At 37.2% G+C, this 20,191-nt stretch overlaps 1 protein-coding gene across 1 annotated transcript; it reads left to right on the plus strand.

The window, feature by feature from the left end:
- The first annotated feature begins 478 nt into the window (after positions 1 to 478).
- On the plus strand, positions 479 to 18,267 carry TRPC1 (transient receptor potential cation channel subfamily C member 1). Its single transcript, XM_088528522.1, has 13 exons — positions 479 to 672; positions 1,400 to 1,554; positions 3,125 to 3,226; positions 3,595 to 3,797; positions 5,218 to 5,349; positions 6,385 to 6,580; positions 8,205 to 8,541; positions 11,041 to 11,180; positions 12,808 to 12,951; positions 15,377 to 15,552; positions 15,698 to 15,899; positions 16,506 to 16,700; positions 17,493 to 18,267. The coding sequence occupies exons 1-13, from the start codon at positions 537 to 539 to the stop codon at positions 17,718 to 17,720; spliced, it is 2,346 nt and encodes a 781-aa protein (XP_088384648.1). The 5' UTR covers positions 479 to 536; the 3' UTR covers positions 17,721 to 18,267.
- The last annotated feature ends 1,924 nt before the right edge of the window (positions 18,268 to 20,191 follow it).

A 20,191-nucleotide genomic window follows, 5' to 3' on the forward strand; every position in this document is an offset into this window, starting at 1 on the left:
CACTGATGGCTTGAAGCTTTGACAGGCAGGGAGATAACGAAAGACAGTAACTCTTTCAGCAATGTTGTGATCCTGGTGACCAGCGTGTGCAGCAGCTTTCCTCTTCCTCCGCCTGTAATGCTTTCAGACCTGTAACATTCCTGCAGAGAGGAGCCTTGCGCAGCTAGAGAACCAGAAACGGGTGGGCGCTCATTTCAAAACAACAGGGCCTGGGGCAGCGCGCGCGGTGGGGCCGTTACCCCCGCGCGGGCCGGGCGCAGGAGGAGGGAAAGGGCTGGGGCCGCCCGGCCCGCGGCCCTGGGCGCTCCGGCTCGCGCCGAGGAGCAGCCCCGCGCGCGAGGCCGCCCTCCCGCCGCGCAGGCCCGCGGCTCCTCCCCGCCGAGGGGCGCCGCCAGCGGAGCGTGCGCAGTGCGGCGCGGGGGTCGCCCCGCTCGCTGCCTCCCGCCCTGCCCGGCGCCCCGCGGCGCGGATCGGCGCCGCGCGCGGCCCCCGCTGCCCGCGCGCCCGCGCTCTCATGGGCTGGCGGAGCCGGCGCCATGGCCGCGCTGTACCAGAGCGCGGACCCGTCCGCCTCGGCCTCGCCCAACAAGCTGCTGGCGCTGAAGGACGTGCGGCAGGTGAAGGAGGAGACCACTCTGGACGAGAAGCTCTTCCTGCTGGCTTGCGACAAAGGTACCGCCGCCGGAACGGGCCGGGCCGCCGCGCCCCGGATCCCCGGACCGGCCTCGGGCGCAGCGGGGCGGAGGCCTCGCCCGCCCGCGCCTCCCACCCAGGTGCCGCTCGCTCGGCCAGGGCTGGGGGAGAGGCCGGGGCTGGGGCCCGGGAGCTCCTGCGGGGAGCGCGGCTCGGGGGCCTGGCCCGTTCCAAGTTGACTCCGCGCGTGAGGCCGTTCAGGGCCGGGTTAGCGCCTTCCAGCTGCTCTGCAGCCAGCGCTCTGCCTGCTCCTCCGTGCTCTCAAACGTTCCCGTGTGGGCAGGAACACGCAGGGCCGCAGAGCAGGAGCAGCCGCTGAACAGCGCGGGGCTGCGGGCTCGGGGACCCGGGCAGGTGCCGCGGGCGAGCGCCTGGCTGCAGCGGGCCCTGCTGCGCTGCACTGGGGGCACCGGCGCGAAGCGGCACGGGAGAGCCGGGTTTAACACTCCGTACCTAAAGGGGCCGGTTAAAGTGCTTGTCTTAGCCCTTTCCTGAAAGGCACCTTGCAAAATACCTCTAGCTTCACAGCTGGTGTGAGAATGCCTCTCAACCCTGACTGCTGAGCTGCCCCGTGTGTTACATGTTTGTTGTCAAATACTGTGCAGTATTACCTTCTTTGGTAGGAGCTGCTTTGTGCAACAGTAATTTGCTTGTATTGCTTTCTAATGAAGAACACTGGTATGTGGTAATACATGGCTTTCTTTAGGTGACTATTACATGGTTAAGAAACTTCTCGAGGAAAACAGTTCAGGTGAAATGAACATAAACTGTGTGGATGTGCTTGGAAGAAATGCAGTTACCATAACCATTGAGAATGAAAACTTGGACATACTGCAACTTCTCTTGGATTATGGCTGCCAGGTATGTAACAGAGATCATATATTATTGTAATTTTTCAGTGTAGTCATTAATCTGTATATGCTCCTTGTTATTTATGCTTTCTTTTAAACTCTCAGAATCTAGAGGGAAAAAAAAAAAAAAAACGTTTGGCCCTAAAGGGACAGAATTTCTTATATTCACCTAGTAATCAAGAAGGTGTCTTCTTCTCACTAGCCTGCCTTTCTACTGCGATTTATTAGCATGACAAATGTATGTTGACATTTTCAACAATGTTAACAGAACTCTGAATCTTATTTTAAATGTTATTCCTGTTGTTCCTGCAAAAAATTGTATGCATTATCTTCAAGCAAAAGAAGTAGCATCTAGTTAAATTTCCTAGTACTAAAGTGTTTAGAACACAGAGGTCTCTTTGGGTCTGGAGTTTAGGAGCTTTTAGAATGGAAGTTGAGTTAGAAAAATACATATCATCTTGGATGACTTTAAATTAAGGCAAAAGGATGTTTCTGTAGTGCAGAATTCATCTGGAATAGTTGTGTATAACAGGTTGGAGGGGAGCTTAGGAGGTCACCTGGTCCAAATCCGTGCTCAAAACAACAGTATCTTTGCCATTAGATAAGGTTTCTCAGAATGTACGTAGCTCTGTGTGTATGTAGCATATGTGGCTTATTTGGCATAAGCTATTTATCAGTTATATAGATTTATGTGTGTGTGTGTGTGTGTGTATAAAAATCATATATGGGTTTCTAAGTTTCCTTTTGGTTACCTGAATTCATTAATTTCTGCCTACACTGTGTTTAGATATGCTTAAGTGTGGTGGAGCTTTGACTTAGGCTTACTTACCTCAGTGTGAGTCTGTGTGTCCCTTGTTTTAACTTTCACTTTTTGCCTTGCAACTTGCTTCTAAAACATTTGTCAATTTTGCTTTAGTTCAGGACGGTTCAGGTAATGGCCCAGCTTTGTGTTGAACTGATTCTGAGCCCTATGGCAGAGGCAGCTTCTTTGACCAATGCTTGCATGGCAAAATGCAACATCTCTGCTACTTCTGGGAGAGTTGTAGTTAAAGGCACAAGGCAGTGAAGGCTGTCAGGGAAAGTAGTATCTTTTATGGGGTTGTATAGTATCGGATGAGGAAAAAAAATGAAGAGGATGCTTTTGGGTACCTGAACTCCTCCTTAGATCTCATTTTCAGTTCCAATAATTAAAATTGTGTGTATGTGTCTCTCTCTCTTATTTAAGTATAAATTTGGGTTTCCCAGCCAAACATTTCCCAGCCTGCCAGGTAACCTGTCCCCTATAACTTGATTTTTTGAAGGTCCTGCATCTTCTTTGCTTAAAAATATTTTCTACATTTTCTTATTCTCTTGTTCGTGCAATAAAAAAAAAGAAGTCAATAAATGCCAGGCTAGCTCTTGGAATGACCACCTGTACACGCAGTAATAGTACATAGCCTTGTTTTAAAAGGCTTTTCATAGAACCTTAAAAAAAAAGAGAGAGAGAGAAGGGGGACAAGTTTGCAATTTGGCTTCAAATTAACTCTTTATGCCGTTTTAAAAATTGCTCTTTTCACATATAACCCATTTTCTTCCCTTAGTCATCAGATGCACTTTTGGTGGCTATTGATTCGGAAGTGGTGGGAGCTGTGGACATTCTACTTAATCACCGACCGAAAAGATCCTCAAGACCAACCATTGTAGTTGAGTGTTCTTGATTCTTGGGTTTTGGTCAGGGAATGGTTGATTATGTTGTTTTCAGGGTAAATATGCTATTTAAAACATCAACATTAAGTTCCACATCTCTAAGGAGCTTGGCATCAGATAATATTTTTATGGCTTCTTTTAGCTTAGAGGACAGAACACTTTATTTTACTGCCTGTATTCAGTAGCCTTATAAATATAAATGCTGAAGGTTAGCAGATACCTAATTAGTCTGGAAGACAAAAAAAAAAAAAAAGTGGCTATATCTTGAGTGTCTTTATTTTGAACAGTCAAGATAAATGTACTTGTAAACATTGTTACAAAACTGTATGAAATAAATTTAGTTACTTTCTACATTTTATTGCAGAAACTAATGGAACGCATTCAGAATCCAGAGTACTCAACAACCATGGATGTTGCACCAGTCATTTTAGCTGCTCATCGTAACAACTATGAAATTCTCACTATGCTGTTAAAACAGGATATATCATTACCCAAACCTCATGCTGTAGGCTGTGAATGCACACTCTGTACTGCAAAGAACAAAAAAGATAGTCTACGGCATTCCAGGTAAGACTTGCTAAATAATGACATTAATGAAATAAATCTTACCTTAATTTTCCAGTATTGCTCATGTGATGTTTATCAGTGGATCCTTTTAATATGTTGTAGCCTCTGTTGCAAGGGATGTATTTGTTCTTAGGAATGAGTTGTGCTTGGACATGCTGGTGAGAGATAGTGGCTTTTTTATTTCTTGTTATTTAATTCATTTAAGACCATTCACACATTCACACGTTCATTCAATTCATTTTAAGCTCTTTTTCCCCCTACTTCGAGAGCATATGAACTAAGCAAATTTTTTCTTATGATGATTAATGCTGCCTTTTTTGAGCTGGGGTGAGAATGTTCATAATTCTATGTCATGTATTCCCAAGAGTGTTTAGATTTATGTAGTGGGGGATGATCAGTGTAAACCGAAACCAGTATTTTTTCAATATTTTGGAAAACATAAGTCTTTACAGTAGAGATACAAATGAAGGATTTACTGCTTTGAAAATAAATCTGTATGTTGGAAGCAATATATTTGAAGACTGAATACAATTTAATATATATGAATTTTTGGTTTTCAGAAAAATCAGAACTTAGAGATAAATGGGCTGCAATTGCAGTATTTCATTTGGAATTATTCCAGCATGTATCCAAATGATGAATCTAAAAAAGAAAAGGAATAAAAGGATCGCTGATACTGATATTAAGCTATTCTAGGCCAGATCCTGATACCTTGAATTATGTTTTAGTAAATCATAGACTTCAAACTGTACTGAATAGGATTCAAAACCCGTTTTAGGAAGTTTGTCTGCCTCTGGAGTGGGGACAGGAGTTTGACTAACTCACCTCAATAATGATCGAGAGCTTGGACCGCTTAATTACTGTAAAGGATGGGGAACCCCCAAATTTTTGCTTATTCTGATCTGCGTCCAGTAGCAGGGCTGAGCAGAGCATGAGAGTAACAGCTCTTTGCATAAAAATGGCTAGAGAGAGCTGCTGGCACAGATTGAGTTTGTTTTGAAGTGAGGAAGTTTTAGGATTAAGACTTTGGTTTTTATTTATATACACTGTGCCATAAGTACTACTGTGTAATGCTTTAAACTGTCAAGATTTTAGCAGTTTCCTTAACTGGTGACCTTCTGCTGATGTGCTGGTAACAGCTGAAAGAGCAGTAGGGAAAAGAAGAAAAGGCACCAGTTTGGCACGCTCTTATACTCAAATAATGGGAATTCTAAGTATATGAAGGACGATGGAATTGGATTAAAAACAATTTCTGCCATTGTCATATGCACATATGTATGTTATGTACTTATAAGGACATTTAATACTTTTAGTTTCTAATTTTAAGAAACATCATTGTTCTTTCAAACTCCATTGTTTTGAATTGAAACTACTAATCAAAAGAAATCACTTCATATGCTTGTTTTTTCTTTGGTCACAGGTTTCGTCTGGACATTTATCGGTGTCTGGCCAGTCCTGCTTTGATAATGTTGACAGAGGAGGATCCAATCCTGCGAGCTTTTGAACTTAGTGCAGACTTGAAGGAGTTAAGTCTTGTTGAGGTTGAATTCAGGTAGGATTTGAGTAAATCACAAAGCTACCGTAATACTTGCATGAAATGACATAAGTGGAAATGCGCGTGCATTAGAAAAGGTGTATTGTCAGTTTTTCATAACGAGGGGTTTTAAAGTAATACTTAAAAAATCAGTATTTTGCAAGACTGAATTAAATATTTTTGGTGCAGATAGTCCAAAGTGATTAGTTTTCAAATTTTGGCTCTACTCTGGAAAAATAAGCAAGAGTAAAACTGTGGTTTTATTTCAGGATTATACAGCTTTTAATCATATGAGTATCTCATTAGAAGCATGTTTGCAATGTTTTTTCTTAAGGTAACATCAAGATGGAAGCATGTAACACTTAAGTAACACTATATTTCTTAATTTTGCTCTTAATAACATAGGAAAGCTGAACTGCATGTATTTGCCATTTCTGAAACTTAATAGCAACAAACTCTATTTTTCTGAGAACAAAAAAAATCTTCTGTAAATAAAGATAGTGAAGAGTAGCTGATCATTTATCTTAAGTATATAACTGGCATAATTTGAGATATACCTTGTCATTGAAATAGATCGTTAGGTGAGACAAGCATATCGTGATTTCTTTTCTTACATTTATCATATCGATAAATATTATTTAGTGAATAGACTTCAAATTTCAAGTGGCATGAATCAAAGGAAAATCCAAAACTTCTTATCCTATAAGTAGAAAACTAAGAAATTACTTATTTTGTGACTGCTGTGTTTTCTCATTTCCTGAAAATAACACTAAGTTTCAACTCTTCATGTGGTCCCCGAGAAAGAAATAAAAGCTAAGAATTAACTGTTTCTTAGCTTTTTATCTATCTAGTGGAGTTGTAAAGTGATCTAAAGTAATGTAATTGTTACGTAGAGAAAATTACACAGTGTTGTCTTAAGAATACTTGAAATATTTGATTTTTTTTTCCTTTTGACTTACCATAACAATCTGTTTTGAACATAAATAGTTAATGAATTAGTCAAAACTATTTTATCAGTGTGTTTTATCTGCTTTTTTTTGTTTTGTTCCTCAGAAATGATTATGAGGAACTAGCCCAGCAGTGCAAAACCTTTGCTAAAGACTTGCTTGCACAGGCACGGAATTCACGGGAGCTGGAAGTTATTCTAAATCACACATCTAGTGATGAGCATGTAGACAAGCGAGGACTACTGGAAGAGAGGATGAATTTAAGTCGCTTAAAACTTGCAATCAAGTATAATCAAAAGGAGGTTTGTCTGCTGTAGTTTCATAGACTTCCCATATCATATTTCGCTTGTGATTCATTCATTTTCTGATTCTGCCTCGAGACATAGAAATGGAAATAAACTTAAAGAGTGATAGGGGAGAAGGTAATACAGAGAATATTTGCAGGTGAAACATTCAGTATCTTGCAGTACTATTTCCATATATTTTTCCTATGTTTCTTTAGAAGAACATGGTGATACACAGACTACTACTCCTTGCCACCAGCTCTAGTAGTAGTTATTGTGTATTCACAATTGTGTATTTTCCCTTAATAGGGAAATAGGGATCATTAGGTAGCACACAGGGTTTATCTTCTCATTTCTCATGAGCTCTTCAGCTTTGGTTCAACCCTGTCTGTGGTGTTCAGTACTTGTTAGACTTATACTGTATAACTAAATAGGACCTCTGCTCTGGAATAATAGAGCCTCTGTATGCTGTGAGTATATAGGTGTTTGTGGGATTCTAATACAAGGCCCAGGAAGAAAGGTTTTTTCTTTCTCTCTCTCTCTCTTTTTTTTTTTTTTTTACGTAATTGATAATGATAATATGCAAAATTGCAAGAAAAACCCAAGATGTCTTATGTAAAGCTGTTTTTTCAGATTTAAATCTTCAGTAATTAATAAAATGAGAGTTTAGACTATAGTAAAAGAAGGTATGGCATAATTTTCTTCACCTTTTGTTGTTTACTCTTTCTTTATTTAGAAATTCAGGAAATTCTGGAAACTTTTCCTCATCTTAAACTTAACTATTAAAATGCTTAAAATGTGTTTAAAAGACACAAGCCTCTGTTACCAAGTACCTTAGATTAGCCTTACACAGTTCTGGTATGCATTAAATGAGCATACTGTTTTGTTTTGTTTTGTTTTTAAGCAATAGTAGTTAGATGAGAGTAGAATTTGTCTTTGTTTAATGTGAAGAAAATAGTCTTTGAGGAATGTATTTCACTGCTGCCAAGTTTTGTGGCTGTTTCTCATGATGCTTTCTAAAGTTTGATAATATCAGAGTTGTTTTTGTCAGTTTTGAAATTAAATTATAAACTTTGCTGTAGGGTTAATATATTCTTTTTAATTATATGCAAATCAGCAACTATAGTTTGAAGCTACATAGTCTCCATATTTTTCAGACCAGCTCTCTCCTGTTGTGGGGCTAGTTCAACATAGCTTGCTTTTTTTTAAAGTTACCCCTGCTTTACAGAGCCATAATGATTTTAAGTAGTACGTATAAAATTGCATGGTCATTTTGGTGTTACTATGGCATTGTGTTTACAATGTGGATAGTATCTTACAGTAATGATATCTTATTCGTCAGGACACAGGTAATGGAGGTGTCTTGGGGTGTAACATTATTTAAATACCGTAACCTGACAACTTTTGGAGCTCTAGTATATGTACTCCCTGTTTAGCTGCTGGCTTTAGAAGGAAATTAAAACAGTGGATGAGAGAGCATTAGTTCAACTTTAATGGTGTTCTCATTTCCACATTTTCAGTGGCTTTATGTAGTATGAAAATGAATCCCAAAGATAGTATTAGTAATCATTATTAAGAAACCTGTAGTTGATTTCTTTGTTGTTTCTTTCTCTCTCTTTATTTTTTTTTTCCCTTCTCCCAGTTTGTTGCTCAGTCTAACTGCCAGCAGTTTCTTAACACCGTGTGGTTTGGACAGATGGCAGGCTACCGGCGCAAGCACACCTGCAAGAAGATTTTGACTGTTTTGGCAGTTGGCGTTTTCTGGCCAGTCCTGTCGCTGTGTTACTTGTTAGCCCCTAAATCTCGAGTGGGTCGAATAATTCACACTCCTTTTATGAAGTTTATTATTCATGGGGCTTCATATTTCACATTTCTGTTACTGCTTAATTTGTACTCCCTGGTCTACAATGAGAATAAGAAGAATACAATGGGGCCAGCACTTGAAAGAATAGACTATCTTCTGATAATATGGCTAATTGGTAGGTATGATTTGGATAAAGTAGATTAAAATTTCTGGCATTGATGTAACAATAATGATTTGTATTCCAGCTTCATGAATTCAGCATGTTAATCGTTGCTCAACCAAGGTTCGTACTGTGGAGGGAAGTGTTACGGAAACAAAACACATTTTCGGTGAAGGAATGTGATATGTTACAACAGTTTCTAGTTATCAATGAAAGCAAAGCTTGAGAGAGGCAGAAGGTTACAGGATCTGACAGGAGGAACCAAATTTAACTTCAGAGAGACTGATAGCATTTGGATTGATGCCAATGAGATTCAGTTGTGTAATGATTACTGTAAAAACTATATGTTTTCCTAGATTTAGGGGCATTTGAAAGTACTGACTTAGAAAGCACAAGTGGAAAGCAAATATGTGTTCCTCAAATTAACAGTTTTGTAACAAATATAAGCCTACAGTTAATTGATTTTCCTTCGTGCTAAATTTAGGAATAAAATTAATTTACATACCACCTTAGATTTTTAGATTATTTATGATGTAGCATTTTTAATTGTTTTAAGTCATTTTTTTTATGAAAACAACAACAAACACGAGAAGACATCTACCAGCAATCTAGCATTTTTTTTAAACATCTTCCAGGTTCTCACATTTCTATATAAAAAAGATAATGGTCTCAGCCATTCGATTATTTATATGTCGACATAAAGAATTATTCTAGAATTTAAGTATTAGTCATCAAATTACTCATTCGTAATTAGTTATGGTCTTCATTTAAGGATAAAAGTGTATTAGAAATATTCATGCGTTTTACACAAGTTTTTTTCTTTGTTCTTTCTGAATTACGAGTTACTGGAGTAAACAGGCTGTTTATAGTCATAAATCAACGCCCACACTGCTTGATTTTAATTTCAGTTTTAATTTGTTTTAATTTCAGTTCTAATAAATAGGACAAGAAGTTCCCTCATTCTTGTTTTAAAATATTGCCAGGAACAAGTCTTTCCCCTCTTTCCGCCCCTTCTTTTTCATAATTTTTCCATTTCTATGTTATTGTTACTATTACCAGAATACCTAAAAGTATACATGTTAATTCTAGTTGATGCAGTAGAGGGAGCACAGGTATAATTTTTCCTTGTGAACTTTTGTATGAAATGAAAATTCATAAGGTCTTTTAGCCTGTGTTGGTTTTATTTAGATAAGAATTTGATAGAGGAATATATGAGAACTTTTCCTTAGTATAGTGCAAATAAATATGTGAGTTTAATAATGATATAGTTGTTCACTGTTTAGTAGTTAGCTGTTTAGTACTTTGTGTGGATGCTGAAAAGAAACACATGCAGGTCTTAAAAGTGAAGTCTTTAGTAGTGTATATCTGGAGGTATTAAACGCTCTTCCTTTGTCTTCAGATTTACTATCTAATCTTAGACATCTTTTAACTTGCTTTTTGAAACCAAGATTGCAATCATTCTTTCAAATCTAGTGTAGACAAAAGTCTGACATGAAGTGGTCTTGAAAATTTTAGTGAAAGGCTAGAAAGCACTTTAATTCCTTCATGTAATATTTTAAACTTTTTGAACCTGGATGATAAAAATGCCCTAGCAAAATAGGCAGCAAACTCATTTTTTCTAAATAACGTAGCATTGCAGCATCTACTACTTATCCAGCTCCTTTTACTGTTTGTTTTGACAAATTCAGCTAAAATGCATGCTGATCTCATGAGAGGGGTACCTAGATTCAGGTTTTAAGAGATTTTGTGTGTAACCTGGAAAAAGAGAGATCTACATTCCTTTCTAACTCTGCACACTCTCTCTTTTTAACCCTCACAACATTGCAGCAAGACTGATTCAGCAGTCATGCATAAATACTTCTTTTTTCACTTTATTTTTCTTCTTACTAGACCAAAGTTGTAGTTAAAAACTACTAGACTCAGTCTAGCTTTCGGGACGTGGCAAATTCTCTAACAGTTACATAAATGCTGCTTTTCTTCCATTTCTAAATATAGTAGAATTCATTTAAGGTACTCAAAAATATTAAATAACTGATTATTCACAGAAATCAAAGGTGTCATTGTATTTCATTTAAAGGTCCTTTCAAGTTATATAAAAACGTGAGTCTGTAACAGATATTCAGTTAGTAAAATTCTGCATTTCTCTGTCAGGCATTCTTAACAATAGTAAAAATCAATGAAAATGAAAATCCTTAATCTTTAAATGCTCATTGCTCTAGGTTAATTTTTTTTTTTTTTTTGAGTCTTAAGCCGTGGTATCTTTTCGTATAAGTTACTTGTTACTTGATGTCATTACTGTAAGAAACATTTCTACTGAACATTTGGATCTTTCCAACCATAATTACTAAGCTGTTTTCCCTCTTTGCTTTTACCTTTCCCTTCCCATGCTATTTTCCCATTCATTTTTCCTCATGCCATCTTTATTGGTTCCTTGCTGGAAAGAATGTTTAAAGAGGTTAAGCATCTTTTACATTATTACTAATGCTTTTCTCTTCCTTTTTCCCCCACCTGCAGGAATGGTGTGGTCAGATGTTAAGAGGCTCTGGTATGATGGTTTGGAAGACTTCTTAGAAGAGTCTCGTAATCAGCTTAGTTTTGTCATGAATTCCTTGTATTTGGCAACATTTGCTCTCAAAGTTGTTGCCCATAACAAGGTGAACACCCTTTTTTGATTAATCTGCTACTCTGGGACTGACTGGGGAAATACAGAAGTTGTTTCCTTTTCACAGAAAATGGAGGTTATAATTGAGGAAGAGACAGTGCTAGAAGGATTATAATTTGATTTGGTACCGCTGTTCGCTGTTTTGCTTTGATAGCAAATATATGCATTTGATGAACTAGCTTTTTTTTTTTTTTTTTTTCCCCCCTGTAACAGTAAATTAGGTAGATTTCTGCAAAATATGTAAAGACACTTTAGGTACAGTAAGTTGTAGGGATGTGCACTGTGTTAGTAGTAGTTTACAGGGTGGATACAATTTGGGCATTCAGCTCGTGTCCTGTGTGCCATGTAGCTGTCTAGTTCCATGGTCCTGCTGCACTTAGGACCTGAAGGAGAAGCTGGCTGGGCGAACAGGATTTTGAGCTGCTTTGGGAGCTTTTTCCAGCTTCAAGCTATCTGGAAGATAAGGAAGAAGACAGTAATTCCTCGGGGTCTAACAACATGGATCTGCCCTGGTCAGCTTTGTTTTCCAAGTCCAAGATGCAGCAGGACCAGGGCAGCTCCATGTAGTCAGGGCCCTCAAACAGAGTTACTGCCCTTTTCCTTATCTTCCAAATGGCTTGGTTTGCATTTGGGGAAAGCTCCCAAAGCAGCTTGTATGATTTGGCATGTCAGCTAGCCCTCTGTGTGATCAAAACAATACAGAGATAACCTCGGTATTTAGATTGCCTAACATTTGTTTGTTACAAAAATTTATTTAAGCTTTTGAAAGCTTTTCATGTGCTCCAACAGTGTTTTGTGTAGTAAGAAGACTTAATTCCAAGACCACAGAGGAGTATTGTATTTTCTCTGTGAAAAAACATATGTATTTGAAGATAATGTTTTGAAAATTATCCTTTCCTTTCTTTTGCTTGTGTTGTTAATGGTGCGACATATGGCAAGCTGCCAGATCTAAAGATGGATATTTGGGTAAAATCCAGGCCTGTGCAGTAGCAGCATCATTTTGTATTGCAAACTGTAAATTGATAACTGTCTGGCAGCAGGGAGGGAAAGAAACTAGTTCACGTCTTCCAAACATGGTATTTGACTCGCTTCTTCTGTCCTTATATTAGTGATGGAGAGGCTGGTAATATTTGGAATGGAAAGCTCCATTTCTTGGAAAAAGGAGAGTATGACTGCTGGGCTGGGCTGCTTTCCCAGCCTTATGCTTTGGAATCTGCATGCCTGTAGTGGTAATCCCTTTGCTGTGATAAGAGCCTTTTGCTGCTGATTTAAGTCTTTATCCTTTTGAAGGTGAAGGATTTTTGTCCTATTTAACAAAGATGACTTTTTTTTCAGTTTTACATAACAAAATTTTTTATCCATTGTGGTTCTGTAGAAAGCCAAATAAAAATGTCCATTTAGCATATTGTTTCCACTTTAAAAATATTGAGGCTCTTAAAAATAAACGAAGAGTCTCTGTAGCAGCAAGAAATACTAGTGCTTTCTTTATCTATAAATCATATGTGTTAAAGTTCTTTTATGCTCCTACCTGTTCTGGAGGAAGGAATGGGAAGGGATCCATAAGTGCATTTATGTATTTATAATGTAAGTGATTTCACTTTGTACTTTTTAAATTCCAGTTCCATGATTATGCTGAAAGGAAGGACTGGGATGCATTTCACCCTACCCTAGTGGCAGAAGGTCTCTTCGCTTTCGCTAATGTTCTTAGTTATCTACGACTCTTCTTCATGTATACAACAAGCTCTATTCTGGGACCACTCCAGGTGAATATTGTTACTGCTTGAGGAAAATATTTAACTTGATCTTTAATTTGCAATCCAAAATTTGATTGATAATCCTTACAGACAACGATAGAAATCAGAAGTAGAAATTAGAAGTAATACTGCATAGATGTTTTCTTAATGCTGTAGAATACACTGATTTAGGAGGAGAAAGGTAAGATAAAGAATTGAAGACGTGTCAGCTCCCATTTTTTAAAGTGAGTTTTCTGTTTTATTTTTGCCCCTAATTATGCATCTACTTCCTTTGTTTTCATCTGAGGTTGTGTGTTTGTAGCTTAATATTTATACTACAGATGTGTCTGCAGGTGTGTGGTATTTTTCTGTTTGTGTTTTGGTTTTTGTTTTTTTCCCTTACCGGGTAGCAATGGTGTCTAGTTAATATAGTTGATTGGCAACATCATTGTTATGATTACAGGTGTGTGATGAATGAGAAGATATGTGGGCTGAATGGAGTAGTCAGTCAGTGACTATGTTGGTGCAGCTTGCCTAATAGGTCAAATCAATACTGTGTCTTCCACTGAACAGAACTGGTTTTAAGAACCTCTCTCAAAAATGAACAGTTTGAAAGGATCCTGCAAGGAACTTTGTGGTTACCAATCACAAAGGTAGAATAGATATTTTTTGTTGAGAGCAGTGTATTTTTAACTCTACCTCTGCAGCTGAAGTTACACTAACAGAGGTTTTGGAGTAAATAATTTTCGCTCAGATCACCAGGTCTTGCTTCAGGGAATAGCTGAAAACTTCCACATTGAAGGTTCAAGTCATTTTATTGAATTAGAGTACTTAATTTTGCTTTACAAATAATTATTATTTATAATATTTTTGTTAGATTTGGCATAGTATTTCTGTTATAAAATAAAGGGAAATATTTAGTTGCTATCTTCTTAGATCATGCTAAAAGGCACTTTAAATAGAATGTTCATAGGTTTTCTGTAGCAAATTTAACTGGAAAATGCCTGTATTTTTTCCTCTCTTTAATTCTTGCTCCTTTCCTATAGTTATGTAGTGACAACTAGAGAAAAGCTGTAATCTACTTGCATACTTAGAAAAAAATATTGAAATCTTGATGTTGCATTAGGCTTGTCCTACAAATTGAACATTAAAGTCTCTCACATATTCTAAAGAGGTTCACTGTTTAATGTGCTATTTATTTATGTACTAGATCTTTCACAGTTTTTTTTTTTTATTAGGAGGTTGTGTTATGAAATTTTCCAAGTAAATAAAAACAGTCAACAGTCACCCCATTCAGTGGCACACTGAAGCTTATGTTATTACTGTTGGCCAGTACAGCCTGTGCAACAACTCTTACAGTATTTTCTGAAAGTAGGTCACAAAGTTCAAATGGTGGTAATCAAATATGGCATGGCAACCCAGGAGGGTGGAGCCAGGCAGCTACTGCCTTCTCTGGCTACTGGCTGCTATTTTTAAGAGTTCATTTATTTTACTGACTAATAAAACTTATTTTAATACAGTTTTTTAAGTGGACTATCATTTTTGAAAAGGATTTTTTAGCAGAAGGTAGAATGGTATTGCCCTAGGTTTGGTTTGACTGACTCATCCACTTTCAAGCGCTTTGAAATTCAAAATAGAAAGCAATACTATGACTATCTGAAGAACACAGCTGGTATTTGGGCTGTGTTATTGCAGAGTATTCCAAACAAATTAACTGTGGGAGATTTGCACTTCTGGTGCGTATTGTTTTAACTACTTCTGTGTCTCTTGTCTGGGACCAGGAAACATTTAGTTTTCTAGAAGGCCAGAAGTTAGGAAATACTCTGATGGGGGCAGACGTGTGCTCTGGCCAAGCAGCAGTTACGGTGCAGCTCTGCCTGCGGTGGCTGATGCTCCTGGGAGCCCTTTCCCTGCGCAGCCAAGGAGTCAGAGGGAACCGGCCCCGCAGCAGGGCTGGGTGGCCCAGGGGGAGCAGGAGCTGGCGCTTCATCTCCCAGGAAATCGTCCTTGCAGAGCTGAGCAGTGATTCTGTTGCAGCCTGCTGTTTGGTGCATGGTGTGATTCATATGAGAACAGATTTACATAATTATTGTAATTATGATACCAAATGCTTTATTTCCATGTCCGTATAAAGTGCGCTGTCACCTTTCTGTGATGGTGTTTGTGTTCAAATGCATATCATATATTGTTTTTATTTATTGATTTGGAAGCCCCTAATTACCTTCTGTAATAAACTACGATGAGAAAAATGTGCACATATCAGTTATGATTTATTAAAAATAAATCATTTTACATTAAAAGACACCTCCCAATATTGTGGTTGCCCTAGTATCTTACACATTAAACAAATACTTACAAACAAAAATAAATAGGTTTGGGGAGGAGCATGTTAAGAGGCTGAACAAAAAAAAAATTATATGTTTTTACTCAGACTGGGAATAAATCTATTTCACAGATCTCGATGGGCCAGATGCTGCAAGATTTTGGAAAATTTCTGGGCATGTTTCTTCTTGTTTTGTTCTCATTCACAATTGGGTTGACACAACTTTATGATAAAGGATTTACTGTAAATGAAGAAAAGGACTGTGCAGGAATTTTCTGTGAACAGCAGAGCAACGACACGTTCCATTCGTGAGTTTGGTATCTTTGAAGTATCCATATTATTCTGGACCTTACATTCCAATTTTATTTTATTCTGTTTCACTGAAATTTGATTCACGTTGAGTTCACATCTGATGTTTATTTTATCTAACGAGATTTTCTTCTTGTTTTATAGGTTTATTGGCACATGTTTTGCTCTGTTCTGGTATATATTCTCCCTGGCACATGTAGCAATCTTTGTCACACGCTTTAGCTATGGTGAAGAATTGCAGTCTTTTGTGGGTGCTGTAATTGTGGGTACCTACAACGTGGTGGTTGTGATAGTATTAACTAAACTCCTGGTGGCAATGCTTCATAAAAGTTTTCAACTGATTGCAGTAAGTAGTTTCCGACTAATTATGAATAAGTTCTAGCAGTAACTTGCATGTTGTTCAATTTACCTATTACAATGGGTAGATTAATTCTGTGAACTAATGTCTAATAAGCATTTATCAGAGAGTTCTAACTCTCTGTTCACAATTCTCATCCTTGATGTGAAAATGTTGCACTTATTGCACTGAAATAAAAATAAGCTGGAGAAATTTTGCATGTTGAAAATGTGCAAGGCTTTGGCCTTTTGGGAACTGAAGACTTTCTTGCTACAGCAGCTGTTGAAGTCAAGATGCTATTTTTGACAGGGTGTGTGGTACTTCGTAACTTCAGGTATTTAATATCTACCCAAATAGCTGGCTTCACCTATTCAGCCTACTACCTGAGTAGCTGAATTTTAAATTTAAGCTAGATAACATAATGAATTGAATATTTATGTGTACTATGATTATTTAATAATTTTATGTATTAAAATGTTAAAATTATATATAATCAAAGTTAATCAGTTTTTAAGTTATGAGGAAAAAATGCAACTTTCTGAAATAGCCTTTAAATATTTTTTATGTTCTTTATTACTTTGCTTCTGATCTCTGTTAATGTTTCTGATACTTTAGAACCACGAAGACAAGGAGTGGAAGTTTGCTCGTGCTAAGCTTTGGCTTAGTTACTTTGATGACAAATGCACTCTACCTCCACCTTTCAATGTCATCCCCTCTCCCAAGACTATTTGCTATCTTTTCAACAGCCTCAGTAAATGGATCTGCTCTCATACATCAAGTGGCAAAGTAAAACGTCAGAACAGCCTAAAGGTAAGAAATGATCTGGAAAGTTGGAGACACTGAAACTAGGAAGTGAATCAGTAAGTTGCTGCATGAAGGTGCCTGTCACATGGTGAGCACTACTAAAGTAAAATAGGAACTGTTGGATGATGTGTTGCATCCGAAATATAAATGAAAATAAATTTTACCTATTTATGTTTAAATAAGATTGTATTAACCTCCAGTTTGAGGCAATTTCAGTAACACTCCTGCCCTAGCAGTAGTCTGGAAACATGCTTTGACTTATGAAGAAAGTATTGAGCCCTCAAGGAAGTATGTGCTAATCTCAAAAAATGATGAGGTTAGTGTATGCTTTGGGAAGGTAATTGGTTTTAAGCTTATTACAGAGTTGTTGAAATAAGTAACCAACAAGGAATACTGGAACCTCTCATCTTGGGAAGGAGGGATTATTTTTCTTGAATAAACACTTTCATTGTACCCTGCAATTACGCATACTAATTTTGCATCTCCTTGCGGATAAAAATAGATTTTTAAAAAACTGTATTCAAAGACCTCATAGAATGTACACTTATAAATGAGCATTAAAGATTACAGAAGTCTTAATTGTTCATACAGTTATTAACCAAGCCTGCTAGATGAAAACTTTTTTGCTGGAACAGTAGATTATCATTTTATGTAAATTTGGCTGACAATTTATATGCTTTGTACACCTGCACAAGTCAGGATATATATATGCTTGTTGAAATTGTTTGTTTGCTCTATAACGGAACCATATTAGGGCTCAAAAACTTTTGCATAACAAATGTTTAATATTGTTTAAAGGAATGGAGAAATCTGAAGCAAAAGAGAGATGAGAATTATCAAAAGGTGATGTGTTGCTTAGTCCATCGTTATTTGACTTCCATGAGACAGAAGATGCAAAGTACAGATCAGGCGACTGTGGAAAACCTGAACGAACTGCGTCAAGACTTATCAAAGTTCCGAAATGAGATGAGAGACCTGCTTGGCTTTAGAACTTCTAAATATGCTATGTTTTACCCAAGAAATTAAGGCCTAACTTTTCAAATGAAAGGTGTCCATTTTTTGATGCCTGTAGTTGGAAGTATTATCCTAATTCAGTTGCCAGACCAAACAGAAAAGTCTCCTAGTATTGCACAATATTGAACTTGAAACTGCATTTGCATGAGCTGCACCTAGATGCAGAAGTTGTGGAAAAAATGCAAAACCGGTAATAGTTTTTTTAAAACCTCTTAATCTTATTGTATATGTAAAATTTGTATATAGGAATTTTTTGATGTTCTTCAAGCTGTGGCTGTCAGGTGTCAAAGCTTCGTAACTAGCACAATATGATTATTTCTTCTATTTTTGCTGTTTGTTCCTTTTTGATACTTGTTTTTCAAGTTGTGGGAGAAGAAGCTTTTTAAACAAAAATCCAAACTACATTTATTTTTAATAGAAAAGTTGGGTAGAATAGTATAAAAGATGATTTCCAAAAAAGTTGGAAATTACTTTTGACTGTAGGTTACAGAGCACTTGAAGACTGTATTGCTCTGAAAGAGGCAGTTCTAGTGCCAAGTTTTGTACATTATGTTGCCTGTATGCTAGCATATAGAAAACTAAATCATCAACACTCTTTGTATTCATGGAAAAGTTTAAATCATTTCCAGAGTATTCATGGTTAACATATAAGACAATCAATTCCTGCTCGGTTTTTTCTTGCCTGGTGCCTCTGAAGTATGTTCTAATGTGCAGGTTAGGATTGGGAACAGAATTTTAAAACTAACCTGTGAACTTTCAATATGTTCTGTATCTTTTCGGATTTTTTTTTATGTGGATGATGAGTACTAATTACTTGAGTTAAATTAAAACCTATGTTTTAACAGAAATGAGGTGGACTGCATGAGTGCTGTTGTTTGCAAAGCTAAACAATTCCTCTCTGAAATACTGTACACTCTTTCCTGTCAAACGTACGTTGTGTCTTGCTATAACCTGATTTTACATGTCAGATTTTTAAACTTGTTTTTCTTCCTTTAACACTAATTATTACCTTTTTTTTTTCTTTTTGTTTTTCTTTTTTAAATCAGGACTGTTGTGAAAACACATGATTTAAAATTGCTGACAATGAGCAGTAAGGGCTTTGTGGATTTTCTGTGCTAGAGGGTCCTATATAGCTTTATATGCTTATATATAGTTCAAGTTGATCAATTGTAATTGAAAAATGTGATATTCCTGTATTTTTGACTACAAGATAATTATATTTATGAGAGCTAAAGGACTGACATGGCTTTACTGTGAAGGTGGTATTCTTCTAAAACAGTCTTATGTCCAGAAGGCGCAGGCAGCCATAATGGTCTTTGACTGTAGTAGATTTGGGGAGGTTGATAGAGGGTGGAGGCTTAAATGAATGTTCACTTTTTTGAAGGAATTCTTATAAAACACTTTCTTGTAAAGGTAATATATTTTCTGTACTATGTAATTATGCCTATCTGAGCTAGGGTTTAGTATTATGCTTCCAGAAGTCCTACAGTTGTAGAGGCATACTGAATAGTCTGTTGGTTTTTCCTGTGAATGAGTCTAACCAATTGTGTTCAAAGAGGATCATTGATTTTTTTTTTTTTTTTTGGGGGGGAGGGCATTTGACAGGAGATCTCATGTTTGAATGCTACACCAACATAAAAACTGTGTTGTATATGTTATGTATTCCCAAGATTGGAAGCAAGCAAATAAAAGCTCTTTGAAAAAATGTAGTTGTGTTAAATATTAGTCATATTTGAAATGGAATCTCGGGTACTATACTGAAAATAATCTCTTATGTTAGGATAATAGGCGTAAGGAAGATTATGTTTTTGTATTTTTGTTTTACTCTTATGGAATAATTAATTTTAAGCTCATTTAAAGGGCATGATGCAGTGCCATGAAGCAATAGCTGGACAACCTCTCAACAAGGTAACATGGGCACTAGGTGCAGCATTAGTTCTTCTGCGAAGCTGGGTATGTTTTCTACATGACACAGTATGCTAATACAGCACAAAATCTGTTTCTATTCTTCCATCTTTGGTTATGGCCTTTTGATGTCAGAATAATACATGAATAATTCAGAATAATACATGACTAGATGCAATATGCAGACCTGCAGAGATCTCTAACTGCCTCCAGTCTGTTCCTTCCTCAAAAATGCTTATTTTCTTGAATATCCACATATATGAATGCAATAAATTAGCCAGATATACTATTCATATGCTGCTTCCAGACTCAGCATTGCTCTTTTGTTCTTTTTTATAGTAGAAACAAAAATTTAAACTATATGCATATGTACTTTATTGCCACTGAATTAATTCCTATGTTTTTCCTTACTGTAGGGAACCTAATAATGACATTTTTCTAACTAGGATATAGAGAAAACCTTGTTGCTATAGTACAGTTGAGTCGAAGTATTTGAAGAGTAAATCCAGCTCCTGTTCACATTAATGATTCACTGACTTCAGTAGAAGTAAAATCACGCCTTTAATCAGCAAGGAAGT

The sequence above is a fragment of the Tinamus guttatus genome, unplaced genomic scaffold (genome assembly GCF_059628265.1).
Source record: "Tinamus guttatus ecotype Peru unplaced genomic scaffold, ASM5962826v1 Tinamus_guttatus_pri_ptg000311l, whole genome shotgun sequence".
NCBI lineage: Eukaryota > Metazoa > Chordata > Aves > Tinamiformes > Tinamidae > Tinamus > Tinamus guttatus.

Excerpts from the sequence above, each read along its gene's own strand:
- TRPC1 (XM_088528522.1), top strand. The coding sequence starts at position 537 with ATGGCCGCGCTGTACCAGAGCGCGGACCCGTCCGCCTCGGCCTCGCCC. Across the intron at positions 673-1,399 it reads CCTGCTGGCTTGCGACAAAG|GTGACTATTACATGGTTAAG; the intron begins GTACCGCCGCCG and ends GGCTTTCTTTAG. Across the intron at positions 15,900-16,505 it reads AAAGTTTTCAACTGATTGCA|AACCACGAAGACAAGGAGTG; the intron begins GTAAGTAGTTTC and ends CTGATACTTTAG.